This window comes from Buceros rhinoceros, unplaced genomic scaffold (assembly GCF_000710305.1).
Source record: "Buceros rhinoceros silvestris isolate BGI_N320 unplaced genomic scaffold, ASM71030v1 scaffold35324, whole genome shotgun sequence".
Lineage (NCBI taxonomy): Eukaryota > Metazoa > Chordata > Aves > Bucerotiformes > Bucerotidae > Buceros > Buceros rhinoceros.
The window spans coordinates 7,085-23,027 of record NW_010410572.1 but is presented as its reverse complement, the minus strand read 5'-3'; the positions used below and the strand labels follow the sequence as shown (position 1 = coordinate 23,027).

General features: G+C 43.6%; 2 protein-coding genes across 2 annotated transcripts in view; one reads left to right on the top strand and one right to left on the bottom strand.

The window, feature by feature from the left end:
• Positions 1-1,135: 1,135 nt before the first annotated feature.
• Positions 1,136-3,977, top strand: CNOT8 (CCR4-NOT transcription complex, subunit 8). Its single transcript, XM_010135693.1, has 4 exons — positions 1,136-1,324; positions 2,106-2,250; positions 2,910-3,020; positions 3,337-3,977. Exons 1-4 carry the CDS (start codon positions 1,170-1,172, stop codon positions 3,484-3,486), a joined length of 561 nt encoding a protein of 186 aa, XP_010133995.1. The 5' UTR covers positions 1,136-1,169; the 3' UTR covers positions 3,487-3,977.
• A 2,327-nt stretch (positions 3,978-6,304) lies between these two features.
• GEMIN5 (gem (nuclear organelle) associated protein 5) overlaps positions 6,305-15,943 on the bottom strand; it is a gene marked incomplete at its 5' end in the record, with an annotated part of 16,320 nt that continues 6,681 nt past the window's right edge. The window contains 15 exons of the mRNA XM_010135694.1: positions 6,305-6,460; positions 7,110-7,206; positions 7,640-8,213; positions 8,837-8,999; positions 9,522-9,779; positions 10,369-10,579; positions 11,427-11,546; positions 11,669-11,816; positions 12,377-12,514; positions 12,807-12,902; positions 13,491-13,619; positions 14,056-14,169; positions 14,648-14,875; positions 15,085-15,256; positions 15,707-15,854. Coding sequence (XP_010133996.1) covers positions 6,305-6,460; positions 7,110-7,206; positions 7,640-8,213; positions 8,837-8,999; positions 9,522-9,779; positions 10,369-10,579; positions 11,427-11,546; positions 11,669-11,816; positions 12,377-12,514; positions 12,807-12,902; positions 13,491-13,619; positions 14,056-14,169; positions 14,648-14,875; positions 15,085-15,256; positions 15,707-15,854 — 2,752 coding nt within the window. The remainder of the gene's footprint in view (positions 6,461-7,109; positions 7,207-7,639; positions 8,214-8,836; positions 9,000-9,521; positions 9,780-10,368; positions 10,580-11,426; positions 11,547-11,668; positions 11,817-12,376; positions 12,515-12,806; positions 12,903-13,490; positions 13,620-14,055; positions 14,170-14,647; positions 14,876-15,084; positions 15,257-15,706; positions 15,855-15,943) is intronic.

The window sequence follows — 15,943 nt, the reverse complement described above, 5'->3', positions numbered from 1 at the left end:
TTATATATATATAATTAACTCCATCTCTTACTGCTAAAAACAAATGGGCTCTTTTCAGCACTGAGGAAAATACCTCTTTACAGATCCATGCTGAAATAATAAGCTGGGATCTAAATAAAAGAGCTGTTGGTGTAATCATCATAGCTGTTGAGGAGAATGACTTTTGTTAAATGGAGTGGGGCAGTTGTCTTCTCCATGCTGCAGTGTCCTGGGTGACAGCTGAAATGTGTTCCATTATCCTTTCCCTTGTAACTGTAAAGCCAGACTCATGACAGTTACCACTGGAGCTGCCTGGAAATAGAGGGAGGGTTTATCTGGCCAAACCACGCAGGCTTATAGGGAGTCAATCAGTATTTTTATGGAACTGTCATTGGAAAATACTACAAAAATTCATAGCTACCATGTGCCAATCATAACAGATCCTGAACCCAAAAGGTGCAGTATTTAATCCCACAAGTTTGTGAGCCTCTTAAAAGTATTGAAGTCAGAGTCAAGTGGTTTCCACAGCGCAACCGTTTCATTTGACACTATTATCACATTTGGCATGAATTTTGTTCTGTTGTTGTCATGTCCTTCCCTCCGTCACCAAATCTCAAACGAAACAAACTGGTACAGAAGTCTGGTGCCTGCCCCGCACTCCACCAAGCCCATCATCACTCAGCCTGGTCTTCCTGCCTTAGTCGAGTATGATGCAGTTTTGTCTGCTTCCAGAGATGGAACAGGAGGTGATGATAAAGTGGTCTGTGCTGTGAAGTGAAAAAGAAAAATGTAGACAGGAGTGATGCTTTGTGCTTTAGAGTTGCATGTCCTCCTCTCTATCTGGGAGAACTCCCCTCTTGTCTGTGCTCTCCTCTGTGGTGCTTCCATTTGCAGAAGTGATGTTTTTCAAAATGTCATTCAGTTCTGTGGAGGTGGAATCTTGGAATTTGCACTGGCAACAATTATGAACTGGTTACGATCACAGAACGGCTTGTTATGGATGTAGGAGGCTGCAGTAGTGGCATTAAAACTCCTTCGATTTGAATTTTCTAGAGAGGCAAGTGCAGAACCCAGAGACAGCCTACTGGCCACTGCAATTTTTGAAATACAGCATGGGGAGAATTTTTCTAAACTGAGCCTAACTTGGTAGCACCTTGAGTACAAAGCTGCTTCTCTCTTTTAGGGAGGACATGTACTCTCAGGATTCCATAGACCTCCTTGCCAGCTCGGGGCTGCAGTTCCAGAAGCACGAAGAAGAAGGGATCGATACCCTGCATTTTGCCGAGTTGCTTATGACATCTGGGGTCGTCCTTAGTGACAGTGTGAAGTGGCTCTCCTTCCACAGGTGAGTCTGAGATGGTCACTGACACTGTGCTGTGAGAAATCTTTGGGTTCGAAATAACTGCTGCCTTTGTCCGTGGAGGCTGCCACAGGTTTTAAGGAGAATTAGCAGCTCTGCAGTTCTTAAGCTTAAAGATGCGAAGGCCAAGTTTAAGAAGGTCACTTTGCACTTTATTTTGTACTAGCACTTACAGTGGTCTGAATTTTCTGTATGCGTTACTTGCAGAGCCTTTTGCTGTTAGTCTTCCTCCATGGTAGAAGGTATTAACCAGGTGAAATGGGACTTCTACACTTAGTAACTTGTGTGCCTTGTGAAAGTAAGGATTTTGTTTCTTCTTACTTATGTTGTTGGTGGTCTCAACTTCCATCCTGTGTTTACGCAGGGGAAGAAATCTGTGTAGTTAAGATGTCTGTCTTGTCGTGTTTCAAGCACCTTGATTACCAAGCCTCTAGTCCTTGATCTTACTGTGAGTGAAAGGACTTCAGGGAGGGGGAGGAGGTGGTGGTGCCAGCAGATACTTCCAGGGTTTCTGCTCTCCCATACTGCCCATAGCTACAGAAAGTTGCGGTCCTGGGAAGAGAGTTATGTTCTTCCCAAAGGTTCAGCTGCTCTGCAGGAAGCTAAGATGATACGGGTGAATTCTGGCTCTGATCAGAGTTTTATGAATGTCAGAAAATGTCAAGGTTTGAAAGCTACAGGATGTAAAACCCTTGTGAAAAATGAGATGTTAGTAACAAGTGAGTATGGGTGTTGCCTGCTTATCTGTTTTATGTATGTTTTTTAGTGGTTATGACTTCGGCTACATGGTGAAGTTGTTGACAGATTCCAGGTTACCAGAGGAGGAACATGAATTTTTCCATATCTTGAACCTTTTCTTCCCATCAATCTATGATGTAAAGTACTTAATGAAGAGCTGCAAAAACCTCAAGGTACTTGTATCTCCCCAGCTAGCGATGGATGGGCCTCACCACTGTAAATGTACAGTAAACCCAGTGACACACATGTATCGAGTCCTAAAACCAGAATGTCTGTAAGAGCTGGTGGTCTTACATGTGACTGAGTTTGTATCGAACAGTCACTGCCTCCCTGCTTTTAGAGTTATCAGTATGTCTGTTACACGGGGGACATTCCCATACCCTTCCCGTTTGTGCATCAGTAATTTCAGAAGCTAATTACAGTTCTGCATGCTTATCATCTGCCATGTGCAAGTTGGAGTCCTTCTTACGGGAGCTACTCCATGACCTGATTAACTGGTAGACACTCAGAGGGGTGGAAGTCATTTATTTACTGAATCACAACCTTGGCTGAGGAAAGGGAGGGAAAGGTCCAGCATTTGTAACTAACTCAACGAATGTACCCACAGTCATCTCAAGTACCTGCAGCAGGAAAGCAAGGTACCTACATCTGAGAAGAGTATTTATGTGTTCTCAGTATTTTCCACTGTTTCACTCACAGCTCTTGTGTTTGTACTGCTGGAATCTGCACCAGTTCATTACAGCCAGTGTCTGCTGTCATGTTTTGGAGAAGCGTGACAATTTCGGTAAGAGACGGATCTTCCAAAATCAAATCTGTTCTGTCCTCGTTGCAGGGTGGCCTGCAAGAAGTGGCAGATCAGCTGGATTTGCAGCGAATTGGACGACAGCACCAAGCAGGATCAGACTCTCTTCTCACGGGAATGGCATTCTTCAGAATGAAAGAGGTACTGCAGCAGTATTCTTTATGATGTTCTTTCTCCAGTTCCTGGCCATAAATGTCAATGTCCACGGTGTGTTTTTTGTTTTGGGGTTGGTTTTTAATTTTGAGCCTTGCTGCCATCACACTTCAAATTGTCAGTAATAGGAATCGGTGTTGGCACAGTCATCTTCTGTTTACTCCTCTTCCATGTGCTCACTGGAATTCACATGCTGCATCTGAGAGGTGGCTGACTTCAGATGAGCTGTTTGTTTAACACTGGGTCCTTTCTGATTTAGAGGCACAATTAAACAATACCTGTTTCTTTTTTCTTTAATCTGCAGTTGTTTTTTGAGGATACAATTGATGATGCAAAGTACTGTGGGCGGCTGTATGGCCTTGGCACTGGAGTGGCTCAGAAACAAAATGAAGATGTGGACTCAGCCCAAGAGAAAATGAGCATTTTGGCTATTATCAACAACATGCAGCCCTGATAGGAGGTACCCCTCAGCAGAACCTGGTTACCATATTGGCAGCTGCTGTCCTCTACCATTTTCCCTAACAGTGTCTCAAACAAAAACAGCCTGCAGTTTTGCTGAAGAGCTGCATCTTCATTTGAAACCCAGAAGAACTGACTGAATTCCTAATGCCAGCATTTGTGGTTTGCCATCTTTTTAATACCAAGGGCAAAAGACAGAACCTAGTGTCTATACCTCTGTTTTTTTCCTCTTTATACTGTACAGAATCTGCAAGGAAGACTTAACAGTATTCAGTAGAGCTAAGGGTCTGGAACTCCAGTGAAAACGGACACAGACATGCACACATTTTTGAATTGTGCTTTATAAAGCTTATTTTAAAACTTCTGCATGTTGTGAGGGTGACTGCTTCACCTCATGTTTTGCTTATTTTATCTTTGCGTAGTCTGTGGAAATTGCTCCCTTTGATCACTGCAGAGGTTTGGGAACGGATGACATTAAAAATGATCCTTGCAGCTAAAAATATTCAAGAGAATTGCTTTAACAACAGTGGGAACGGATATTGCTGGAGCTGATTTGATCAGCTCTCCATAGTTTCTAATTCTGTATGGTTGGTACAGGCTTGACCCATACTGAGCCTCAGCTTAGTTCCTCTGGGTATTAATAAACTGCTCTGGAAATAGATTAGGAGGCCTAGAAGTTCACCTTTGAAAGGGGATCAGACCAATACTCTGCCTTTGGTTGTCTTCAACTTAACCTATAAACGTTTTTTCTTCTCCTGGCACCACAGCAGTCAGCAGATGGTATCTGTTCTTCTTCCCCCCTGCTTCTCCAGCCCCTAATTTTACAGTGTGCTTAACATCAGACAAAACAAACAGCTCCATTTCTCTTCATTATAAACATCTGAAAAGTAGTCAGATGATGGAAGAACAACTTGGGATTCTGACTTTTAAAAACATGAGCTATTCTATAACATTTTTTTTTTTTGTAAGCTCCGTAATGACATTTCTTTAAAAAAACCCCAAGCCTTCTGGACATGGCAAACTTACAATTTTAAGACTTTGTCTTGCATTTTAAACAAGCTTAAACAATCCATTATTAGGAATTGAGGTTTAAAGCTGGTATTTAAAATGCTTGTAAATACTACTTGTTTTTAATTTTTGTAAAATAAATTTTTTAAAACCAGGCTTTGTTTTGGATTTTCCATCAAGCACTAAAATTCCCAAAGTTCAGCCTTGAGTGCTACATGCTCAAAGATGCAGAGTTTCTTCTTTTACCATTTGTGATGTGCTGCTGGTGTAGTTCTTAGTAAAAAAATAAAAAATATCTGCCTTTGAGCTTATTGTATAGTAGCTGATGAAAGTTGAGCTTAAGATCTCTTCGGGGGACTTGTATTCTCTTTCTGCTCATCTCTTGGCACAGCTGGCAGTATCGTGGAGTGTCCCTTAAAGTGACAAATCTGTTTTGCTCATCTGTCCGGTGTAAAGTTTTCCTGCTCCATCTAAACTTCAGTAGTTCTTGCTTGAAGTGCAGGAGGGCGGTTGGGTTAAGCACTAGCTCCCCCTCCCGGTTTTCAACAAGCAAGATCCAGGAAGCACCACCAGCTTACCAAGATTAACACATCTACAGGGGGATCTTCTTTTAGTAGAACCCCTGGCCTTCACCTACTGCTCTTTACGTTGTTCTGAGGCTTTACGCAGCTTGGAGCAGGAACTCTATCCATCAGAATCAAGCCTGAATCTGGAACAGCTCTTTTGATCCAAACAAGTCCCTCCTTTTTTTTTCCTTAAGCTATGATCTTTATTGTACTTATAAACTGTCTTAAGTCGTGACCCCCTCCCCTCTATCCTGCCATGACCTCTGCTGCTGCATTTAAAAACATGCTGCTAGAAATTAATAAGATAGATGCTATGTCCACTTAGTCTTATGTCCTGTGTTAGAAAAACTAACTCTTCCTAAGAAACAAGCAAAGCCTTTAGGTGAGCTGCAAGACTGGTCAAAATGTTGCATGTTCAGTTTCTGTGACTTCTGGAATAGCAGCTTTTCTAGAGAACTTGCTAGTACCTCAAGTTTATCATCAGTGTAGCAAAAAGCAGTCTGTTCAGCCATGGATATTGCCAAAAGCAGGGACTCTTCTTGACCTGCAGGAATCCCTTACGTCTTGCTAGTCGTGCTGGAAACATAGAAAAGATCTTGCCCTCCCTTTTACGCTGTACAGGTGGCTTCACCATGCAAAGCTAAGTTGCAGCACACACTTGTGTTTACCTAGTGAGTTTGATTTATGTAATACACTTAACAAAAAAACACCACCCTGGGCTTATTTCGATTGACATTTGCCCTTAATTGATTTCTCTCCATCAAATCAAATGCCAATTCATGGTGATGGAAGACTTTATTTAAGGGAGCAAAAATAAACTCACAATGCTTTTAGAACAATGCTGGCTTAAGAGTCAGTTTGCTTACAGAAACCGTTGTTATTCCTGAGGGCAGCTACTATTCCTCCTCTGCGGAAAGACTGATAGAGCTGCTCAAAACTGCTTCTCTTACATGTAAACAGCAAGAGCTTTCATTAGCGTAACTTCCAACAAATAAAAAAAGACTATACAAAATGCTGTATACAGTTCGAGGCCATAACCCACTGCTTTTCAATTTCTAACGCAATCACCTTAAGTAGTAGTACTTTATGACCACAAGTGGGTCCATATATAAACCTGACTTTTTGTGGTTTTATCCAAAATAACCACAGCCATCAAAACAAGCCTTCACTTGAAGAAAGATCAGCCTTGGTGTCAAGTGGCTGTAGGTAGCTCAAGGGAGACACTTGGGTCTCAAAGTGTCATGTCAAGAACCTCCTGCCAGCCTTTTTGTAAGTATTAGCGCTACCGTGTTTCCTGAGGATATCCAGTGCCTGTTCACGGAGTTCAGGAGGGCACTGGGATCCAGTGTGGAGCAGTACAAGGCAGCACTCCAGCACGTCAGGGAATGGGAAGATCTGCAAAAAAAGGAATGTGAGGTGATGTCTACTCGTGAAATTGTAATCGTTCAACTACAGCATATTCAGGCAGCCAGCTCTCTAAAGATGCTGCTTCATAGTATCTCTGGAACAGACAGTCACAAGCCAGATGCATTTTACCCTCCTCTTCCAGTGCAATAGCTCACATTTAACAAGATTTGTCCCCTCCTGCACGATCACCATGATTACCTTTAGTGATATCATTGTCTTGAGAACAGGACAGTAAGACAGCCTAGGAAACACTGTTTTCAAATGTGTGGTGTCTTTTCTACAGTTCTTAATCCATAAAGGCCATTTTATACCTTGAATTTCTGATCTCACTGTTTATCAAAACTGGTTTTGTGTATACAGTTCTCAGTAGCAAGGGATGACTTTTAAAATGCATGGGAGAGATTGATACCGAGTATCCTGCATGCAGGATACCTGCACTTCCCAACTGCACGGAGAAAGTTAAGCATGAAAGAAAAACATCACCATCACGCTGTATGTCAGTTCTCTCTCAAGATTGCCACAGGATCACAAAGGTCACTGTTCATTACTTCCTGTATGAAAGGGATTCTACAGTGAGGCTGTCCTTACAAAAATACTGTCTTTTCTCAGAACCGCAGTTCCTCTTCTGGGAACTCACCTTCAAGTTGTCTGGAAATTCTGCTAGTTTCTGCTTTGCTTTGAGAAGCTGCTTCGTTAGCTCAGGGAGTGTAATTGGTTCCTTTACTTCACCTTTACTGTCAAGAAAAGAGCAGGTGTCATGAGTGACTGTTTTGCTTACAGGACTGCAACACCTCCCTCCTCTCCAGGGAGCACAGCAGAGAGCTGGACTCATGTTACACGCTCCAGCTCGCTTTTGCCGAAAGCAAAGTAACTGTTCAGCAAAGAGACAGACCTCTTAGACCGTGCTTGTCCTTTTCATTATGCTCCCCTTTTCAAGCTGCCCTGTTTATTCACAGTACCAACACACCCTGTGTATCAGGGAGTTACTCAGCTATAGTTCAGCCCCAGGGAAATGCAAGTCTTTTGAGCTGTATGTTGAAGTGTCCCTGGGTGACAGGCTTGAGATGAGAGGCAATGTGAGCTGAACAAGATACTTGCTGCTGCACAAATACCCACAAAAAAGCAATGCTTTTCAATCCCTTCATTCATCCGTGTTCTGAAGCTTACCCATTCATCTGGCTGCTGTCGGAGCATGGGTGGTTTGATTCAGTCTCTGAGCTCTGCTGCAGGCTGCTTTCCGGGGTGCCTCCATCTGTGTTTGCCTGGAGATTGTTCCTCTGCTGCTGATGCTGGTGGATCATATCTGTTAAAATCTGCTGGACCTCGGCTATATCTCGCTGGGTGTTCTGTAAAGCAGCAAACTCTTCTGAAAGCAGCACTTTGCAGCCATTCAGTTTGGAGTGTCTGTCTACCAAACTGACTGCGTAAGTTGAGCCACTTTCTGTCTCACACCTAGGAACTTCAGTTGTGTTGCAGAGGTTTTCATCCATCTCAGCTGCAGTTTGGTCAGGAGTTTCTTCAGAGGACAGCTGACCCGAAATGCAACTCTTTTCAGGAGCTGTCTGCTCGCTGGGACACAGCACAGGATCCAAACTGGCCTTTTCCAAGACAAGGGAGTCTTTGGGTGCCTTCCACCACAGGTCATACAGCTGTCCATAAGCCACAAAGCCCTCTAAACTTCTGCAGGCATCCATGCTCTGAGAATTTGTGCTGTCCAGTTTGTGTCTCAGGTCATCACAGCCTCATAATGAAAAAAAAAAAGATTACAAATAGTTTATAGACATTTCCAAAGGAAAGGACCAGATCTGTTAAATGAACAGTTACCCTGGAGACCCAAACCCAGAATTGACTTGGGTGCTGCAGAATGGTGCAGTAAGTGGGGAAGCAATGGTAGACATCTTTGGCACCTGGTTAAATGGAACAGTGTTCTACCTAGCATGAGACCATGTGTTCTCATCAACTACAGCAAACTTCCTTAGTTCCAAGCTGCATGTCAAGACATTCCCATGATCGAGAGTGTAAAATTAATGCACTGGATACTCTGCGGAGATTGGAGGGAAGGGCTGGTTGGCATGACGTGGGACTATGAGATGAACGTGGCTTTCCAACGTCCCCACCTGCCTTCCAGAACTGAGTTTGCTCAGATTCCTACATCACCCACACCACTGACACTGGTGAGCTTCCTTCCACAGCTGGGAATTCTGATCACCCAACAGCCCTTGCACTACCTGAATTCCACTGGTTTCCAGGTACAGGGGTATGTCTTGCTGCTTCCTTGTTATTATGCCTAGTAATATTAATAGACACGCAACAGGGAAGATCCCCTATCTGCCAGTTCCAGGAAATACACCGGAAGAGACTTACCTTCGGGAAGGATGATGCTGCAAATCTCTTGCATCACAGTGAAATTACCAGCATTGTAACAGCGGATCACAGCTCCAACAATACTTTTCACTGCCTCATCCCAGGTAGCAGTCTGATAGCTCAGGGCTGCAAGTGTCAGGTCATGGGAGACGTGGAAGAGCACCTACAGGAAGCACCAGAGAGCAGGATCAATAGTTTTACTGCAAAGAATGAATTACTGATAGCTTATGACCATGGTGGAAGGGCCCAGAAGCACGTTACTTTACCAAAAGCCATTTTAACAACACTGCACTTCACCCAGTCTCCTTCATGCAGGAGCTAGAGCGCCACTGTGTTACTTTACAATGGTAGAAAATCAGCAGCTGTGTTCCATGTCTCCTACTAAACAGATGAGAAGTGGAAGCACACCAAAGCTTCTCTGACCACACCGTGGTCAGAGAGAAAGGGCTGCAGGAGCACCAGCCTATGGACAGACCTTCTGAACTCTGGAATAGTTTAACAACAAGCAGCCTTGCCTCTCCTGACAGTTGCACACAAACCCCTGGATCACTACTGAGGCCGATTGCCCTCAGCCAGAGCATCTTTGTCATCTCAGTGCTCATCACTGACACCTTACGGCAGTTCTTACCCTGCACAGAAACAAACGCAGAAAGCAACTGATGGCTACAAACCTAAATCCATTTACCTGCTTTGGGTGTGTGTTGCTGGTAGAAGGAGGATGCTCAATACCGTGCAGCTGCTTCTGGGCAAGTGTGGCTTGTTCAGTGCTGTCCATGCCCAATACATTCTGCCATACTTCTATCACCATGTCAAAAAATGAGGCGTCTCTGTTCAGCTCCCAGCTGTGGTAACAGGGAGGCACAGGGCTCTTCCGGTCACAGGGATTTCTTTCACTGAGGCACTTGCAAAGCAGTTCGTTAAGGCAGAAAACAAGTCTTTGTCCCTGTAACAAGAAAAAACAAAAGAGTAGTGAACTGCTGCTAAAAACCCCAATCCCGTATTGACCAAAGCAGGCAGGCAAATTTGAGAACATCATGACTAGTAGCAGCTTCTTGGTGACAGTCCTTCTCAGAACTGCAGCTACCCAAGAACAATGCTGATAGACTCAGAGACTAAGGACACCTTAGAACAAACTATAAGTTATCTGTCTGCTTCTCGGTCACACAAAAACGAATTTCTGGATCAAGCCTCCTGCAGATGGTACTGCAGTTGGCTCACTTGTTCCTTTAATGAAAGAAGTGAGTACTTTCCTTCACGTCTTTCTTATTGTCTGTATTACTTAAAAATTGTCTCAACCACCTCATATGTACCTAACAAGTGCAGAGCCCGCATGCCTCCCCCCCTCAGCAAAGACACGTGGTTTTTCAGAGGGTCATTGCAATAAACTTCTAGAAAAATATTTTGAGGCAAAACCAGCTCAAAGGACTACCTGTGGACTATTAACTTGGCACCATTTCCCATATGTTAATCAATCAAGTTAATTTGGAGAGAGACAATACTAAAGAAAGCAGAAAGGAAGTGACCAGACTCACAAATAAAGTTTTATGTTGCTGAAGGACTTCCTGAATTCCCACCCAGTTCCTGGATAACAGCAGGTCTTGGGCACATCTGGAAGACAAAGTGGCTGACAACTCCTCTTCTCCACAGATCAGTGCGAGCTCAGCAGCAGTTTTAAGGGATGCCACATCCCCCTTTTTTGCCAACACCTTAACTGCATCATAGGGTGAGGAAGCCCCCAAATAACTGAAAAGAGAGAAAAGCAAATTGATTTGATTAGTACTAAAATACCGGTTTTACGTTGTGTGGCAACACAGTGGCACAATCTTAAGAGATGAGGATAAACCTGTATTTGCCACAGGTTCTCAGCGCTCTCATCACTTTGCCTTACCAGAGTCTACTATAGACACGTGGGGTCTGATCTGCCGCAGAGCTAGGTCACACAGCCTGATAATCCGAATTGGAAGCTCTGGTACTGTGTGTACCACGCATGGCTTGGATGCGAAGTAGAAATGAGTAGATAAAAGAGACAAAGGTTATATGCAGTAGTTTATCCCTACTGCATTTCTCTGGATTTCATCTGAACTCCTTTCACAGCGTGAACACTGTCAAAAATGCCAGAACTGGAATCAGCAACAAGCGAAGGACGCTATTCCAGCCAAAATATTTCAAGCGTTATTAGTAATTTTGGTAGTCACAGATTTGAAACACTCCAGTTGGAGCAGGACCAACCCGTGATCAGGATATTAGCCAAGGCCATGAGAAACTCCAGATGAACTGCTGCACTGCACATTTCCACTGGAAAGGTGGAACCATCACAGAGTCTTTTTGTATACATCCGAATCTCAGTCTCGCTAGACCAGTTTTCAAAGACTTCCAGCAAAGAGAGGGCTCTACCATAGTATGGCATTTGGACCTTCTGCTCTGAACTGCCCTCCTGAGCTTCTGGAGGGAGTCCAGTGGGATCAGGCTCAGAAAGCACCTTAGACAAATAATGACCACACCAATTAACAGATTTCAGCTGCTACAAAACCAAGAACCTGCTTTGTTTCAGGCATGGAACCACTTCTCTCGTCTTCCCAGTAACACTCACCATTTGGCGGCCATGGAATAATGACCATCCTTCTCCAACAGAGCTGCCCAGCTGGTGTAGAGGTCCCTCAGAATTGGGTCTTCTGGACGCAACCTGGCCTTAGCAATTACAATGGCTTCCCTAATGCACATAAGAGAAACCAGATAGAAAAGTTAATTGACTGTGTACAAAAAGTGACCCCAAATGTCAAATCCACCCCTCCAGAAAACATGAGCAAATCCTAAATGGAAATATACAGCAACCTGTAAAAGTGGTTCACTCTGAGGAGGTCGACAGCCTCATACACTTTATGGATGGACAGGAGATGGGAGGCAGCCTTCACATATTGCTCCTGAAAACACAGCTGCTTCACAAATGCTTCTACTGTCCAAACCCAGGCCTGATATCCAGCTGCAAAAGAGAAGCCAATACAATTGGAGACAAAGTTTTAAAACTGGAAGAACTCCTGTGGGATAACATCATTACTGGTTTCTTCAGCATGCACCTCTTCTCTGCCGCAGATTAATTTCTTGTTTCTTAACCATCCTAATACACGTCACTGAGGCAATGGAACAGGGCAGAGCTAGGGCTTCAGCACGACTGTAGGACTTTACTACCAGTAAAATAACTTAAAAGCGCATTTAAACTGCCAGCAAGCTGGAAGTACTGCTGCCCAGCACAGAGAACCAACTCTGCGCTTGGAAGGACGGGCCTGCTTCTTCAAGAAGTCCCAAAAGAAACCACTCTGTTTCCTGCTATCCCAGCCTAAGGGTGGTTGTGGAAACACTCAGATCTTTTCCACAAAGAGCACGTGTTTTGAGTTGGATTTTTGTTACCAAGCAGTTAAAGAAGCAACTTCCTTCTGGTCTGGAACAATCAGGAGTTTCCAATCCAGAACAATCAGGAGGAGGCTACCCTTGGCAGCTAATTCCATCTTCTTATGGAACATCTGCTTACAAGAACAAACATACCCATGGGCGACATTGCTACCAGCTGGTCTGTGAGCTCTCCTCGCTCAGCAGCTGCCTGGAGGACACCCTTCATATCTCCTTTCCACAACATGAGCTGCTGGAAGAGCTCTGGATGCCCATTCTCCAAGTGATGCTTTCCTGTTGGAAGCAAACACACTTCCTATCAGCATGGGTGCTACAGCATTATTTGCCATAGTAAAATAACTCGGCAAAAGAGAAATTATTCAAGCTTAAGGTATTGCAGGTTTGCATGGGAAGGATGTAAACACTTTGGGAAAAATAAGTCTTCCATTCGCGCAGACCTACATTCTTAATCCTGCACTTCAATCCACAGTAAAGAAAATAGAAGCATTTTCCCCAATTTATTTTCTCCTTCAGTGTAACAGTTACAACAGACGTATTGTCAAAGTGGATTCGTTACTGCACTTACCTTCCACATCAATCATCTTGTGCAGAGAAGCCCTGTCTGTGAACAGCCCCAGGTGGATGCGATCCTTGAGATCAGGGGACATGTCTGCAGTATTTTCTAAACCAGACAAAAAGAATGAGTATTTAGGATTTGGTACAACTCTGAGAGCGGGGAGCTGCCAAGTTGCCACACCACTCCCTTACATGCGACTGCTGGCAAATATTTCTGTCTTCTGCTTTCTTTCCCATACAGCAGATTGAACAATTTGCAGATCAACACTTAGAACCTGCATCCCAGTTTGATTAGAAGGACCATGTTTGTGTAGAACATTTGTTCTAAATCAAAGAGCACGTTCCTTTGCATGCTCTAAGGAACAATACTCTGAGAATACAGACATCTCTCTCCTGGCCTATTTTCTCCTGACCGTATTATACTTGTGACGGTGAAAATCACTTTGCGTGTACGCAGACAATTCTACCCCATCGCCACAACAGAGGATCCTACTCAAAACCTGTCTGGAGTGGCTGTGGAGTGCTGAGACTCTGCAAAAGGAGTCAGATAAGAGACCACGACTAGTTACATGCTTTGATAAAGGTAAGGATTTTAAAAATATAATGACTGGTGGTAAAAATCAAGTCCTTGGACACATGCTTTGGAATAATTTAGAGCACCTACCCCCTAAGGATTTTAGCTTTAGACTGATACCTTTAGTTTTCAGACACGTAGCCAGCCTTAAGCAGTCCTGATACAATTCGTCTTTTGATCTGTGATCCATGAATGTGCTGAAGGGTAGAATAGAACGAGGCTTCCTCTTCTTCAGAGAGGCATCAGGAGCTGAAAAAACCCATCACAAATAGTCGCTGCTGCACAGTTACAAAAGTCTCCTCCAACATATTCCAAACCCCCTCTTTCTCACACAGGATATCAAAACCCAGAAGCTCAGGTGTCACACGCATCTCCACTATGACAATTCTGACTTTCGAATACTGATCATTTTGCATATTCTTCTGCCCATCTTGCCTGGAATGAAACTAGCAACTAAAAGGCAATATCCAAGCCCACATTAAATAGCTTCTCAACTGACCTGACAAGCAGGGCAAATAAAAGCAGGAGCAACCTCAAATGTTTGAAAGATTTTAAAAGTACGCTCTTCTTTCTCTGGCACTTACTTGGTGCCATTTTAGGAAGGGAAGCTGCAGCCAAACAGATGCCCAGAACGAGAAACTCTGCCTTGATGCAGGACTGTTAAAAGTCCCTGGGACATACTAACCTGGTTTCTCTTTAGGTGGATCTGTTTTCACAGGAGTGGCTTTGTGTGTCACCAGAGGCTTCGGCAAGCTGAGTGAAGAATGATCATGTGCAGATGAAGATGTATCCTTGGACACTGTGGAGTTAAATGATAAGCAAAGAACAAACAATATGTGGAAAAGCCCATAACAGAAGACTTGACATATTCACATTCTGTTACATTAATTTTGAAGAAACCAAGCTCCGCTTTGCCATAGAACAGCTTTTTAGGGAAATGAAATAATAAGAAAACATTACAGAACTGTCAGAAAGCTAAACGGGACGTCACCAGGCTCTAACAAAGACCCACCAGTGCTGTAAGATTTAGCACAGAAGGTGACACTGATTGCCAATGATGGGCAAACACAGTAACTGTTTGTTAGGCCAGAATCTTCTTAGAGACAATTAGACCCAAACCAGAAAATTATGAAAGGCATTCCAGAGCCGTATTTCCTTCAAGTGGACTATTGCAACAGGCCATCCTGTACAAAAATCTAACTAAAATTCTAAATTTGGTGGTGATCTGAGAGCTAAACAGTCTGGGAACCCTTGAACTAAGATGATTTGATTATTACCAGTCATCGAGACTTTATCAGGCAACTCTGCCTCCTGAGCTTCCTTTTCTCCTTCACAGTCCGACACTCCATTTTCCGCTAGCAATCCTTCCTTCACGCTCTCATCTCCATTCATGGATTCACTGAAATCCTGCTTGGCTGGACTCTTTTCAGTAGGCTTCTTCTTCTTCTTTGTTTTAACTCTTGGTTGAATGCTTCTTTTTTTCTCTAATTCTATACTCTTTTTGCCTGTAAAAGGTTGCAAAAGTTACCCTGATATTATCTGTAAAGATTTTTAGTGTCTTAGTTGTGTGTGTCTCAAGATCAACATGTAGTTTCCAAATAAGCAGATATGGATTCAATATGAGAACTGACCATACCGTTTCAGCATGGCAACCCTCTATTCCCTGCTCCAACTTCCATCTCCAGGAAAGGATCTTCTGTTTGAATATGCTTACCCTGCGGAGGCCGTGTGTGCTCCTGCCTTGAGATGTGCCATCTGTGCACTGAAAAATCATCCGCTCCTGTATAAACACAATCTGAATCCACTGGTGACCACTGCACACTCAGTAGCCGGCCCTGGTGCCCTCGGTAGTTGCAGAGTGGCTCTTCCTTCATAACATCCCACACCTTATAAACAAGAAAGAAACCCAATTACTCAGCAAATCTCATCTTCCTCAATTCTCTGCATTTTCCTTTCAGCAATTTGGACTTTCATGAACTTCTCTTTTAGGGCATTTGCACAGGTATTTCAAATACCAACATGCAAATAGAGAAAAGTCAAGGCTTCCTGTCTTTACATTGATATATTTGCATAACATCTTTCTTTTTTAAGGATCCAGAAGGGCTAATATGGGAACAATAATGACTGGACTTAAAAAACAATTTACAAGTCACAAAAACATACAGATATCTGCGTATCGGCTCTCCAGAACCAGGAGATGGTTGCCAGGGGTAAACCTGCAGCCTTTTATCTCCCAAAAGAAGCCTTGCTGTTTAGTCAGCTTGGTTCTAAACCACTGCAGAATGGATGATTTGAAATGAAAAGGAAGACACTTTTGAGTGGCTGTGGAACAATACCTGGGCAGTGCCATCATAGCAAGCAGATACCAGTCTTCCCTCATGGTGGGGGCTCCAAGAGAGGCTTGTGATTTTAGCTGTGTGCCCAGCCAGGGTTCGAAAGGGCTCTGTTATTGTCAAAGGACTTTCTGAAGTGCTCTCTGAAAGAAAAAAGAAAAGGGTCAATTATGGCCAGCAAGACAAACTGGGAGTAAACCAAAACAAGATGTCAGGACTTGGAATATAATCTGTGAACTG

Coding starts and splice junctions, on each gene's coding strand:
- CNOT8 (XM_010135693.1), top strand. CDS start 1,170: ATGTACTCTCAGGATTCCATAGACCTCCTTGCCAGCTCGGGGCTGCAG. Junction 1,325..2,105: donor AAGTGGCTCTCCTTCCACAG/GTGAGTCTGAGA, acceptor TATGTTTTTTAG/TGGTTATGACTTCGGCTACA. Junction 2,251..2,909: donor AGAGCTGCAAAAACCTCAAG/GTACTTGTATCT, acceptor TCCTCGTTGCAG/GGTGGCCTGCAAGAAGTGGC.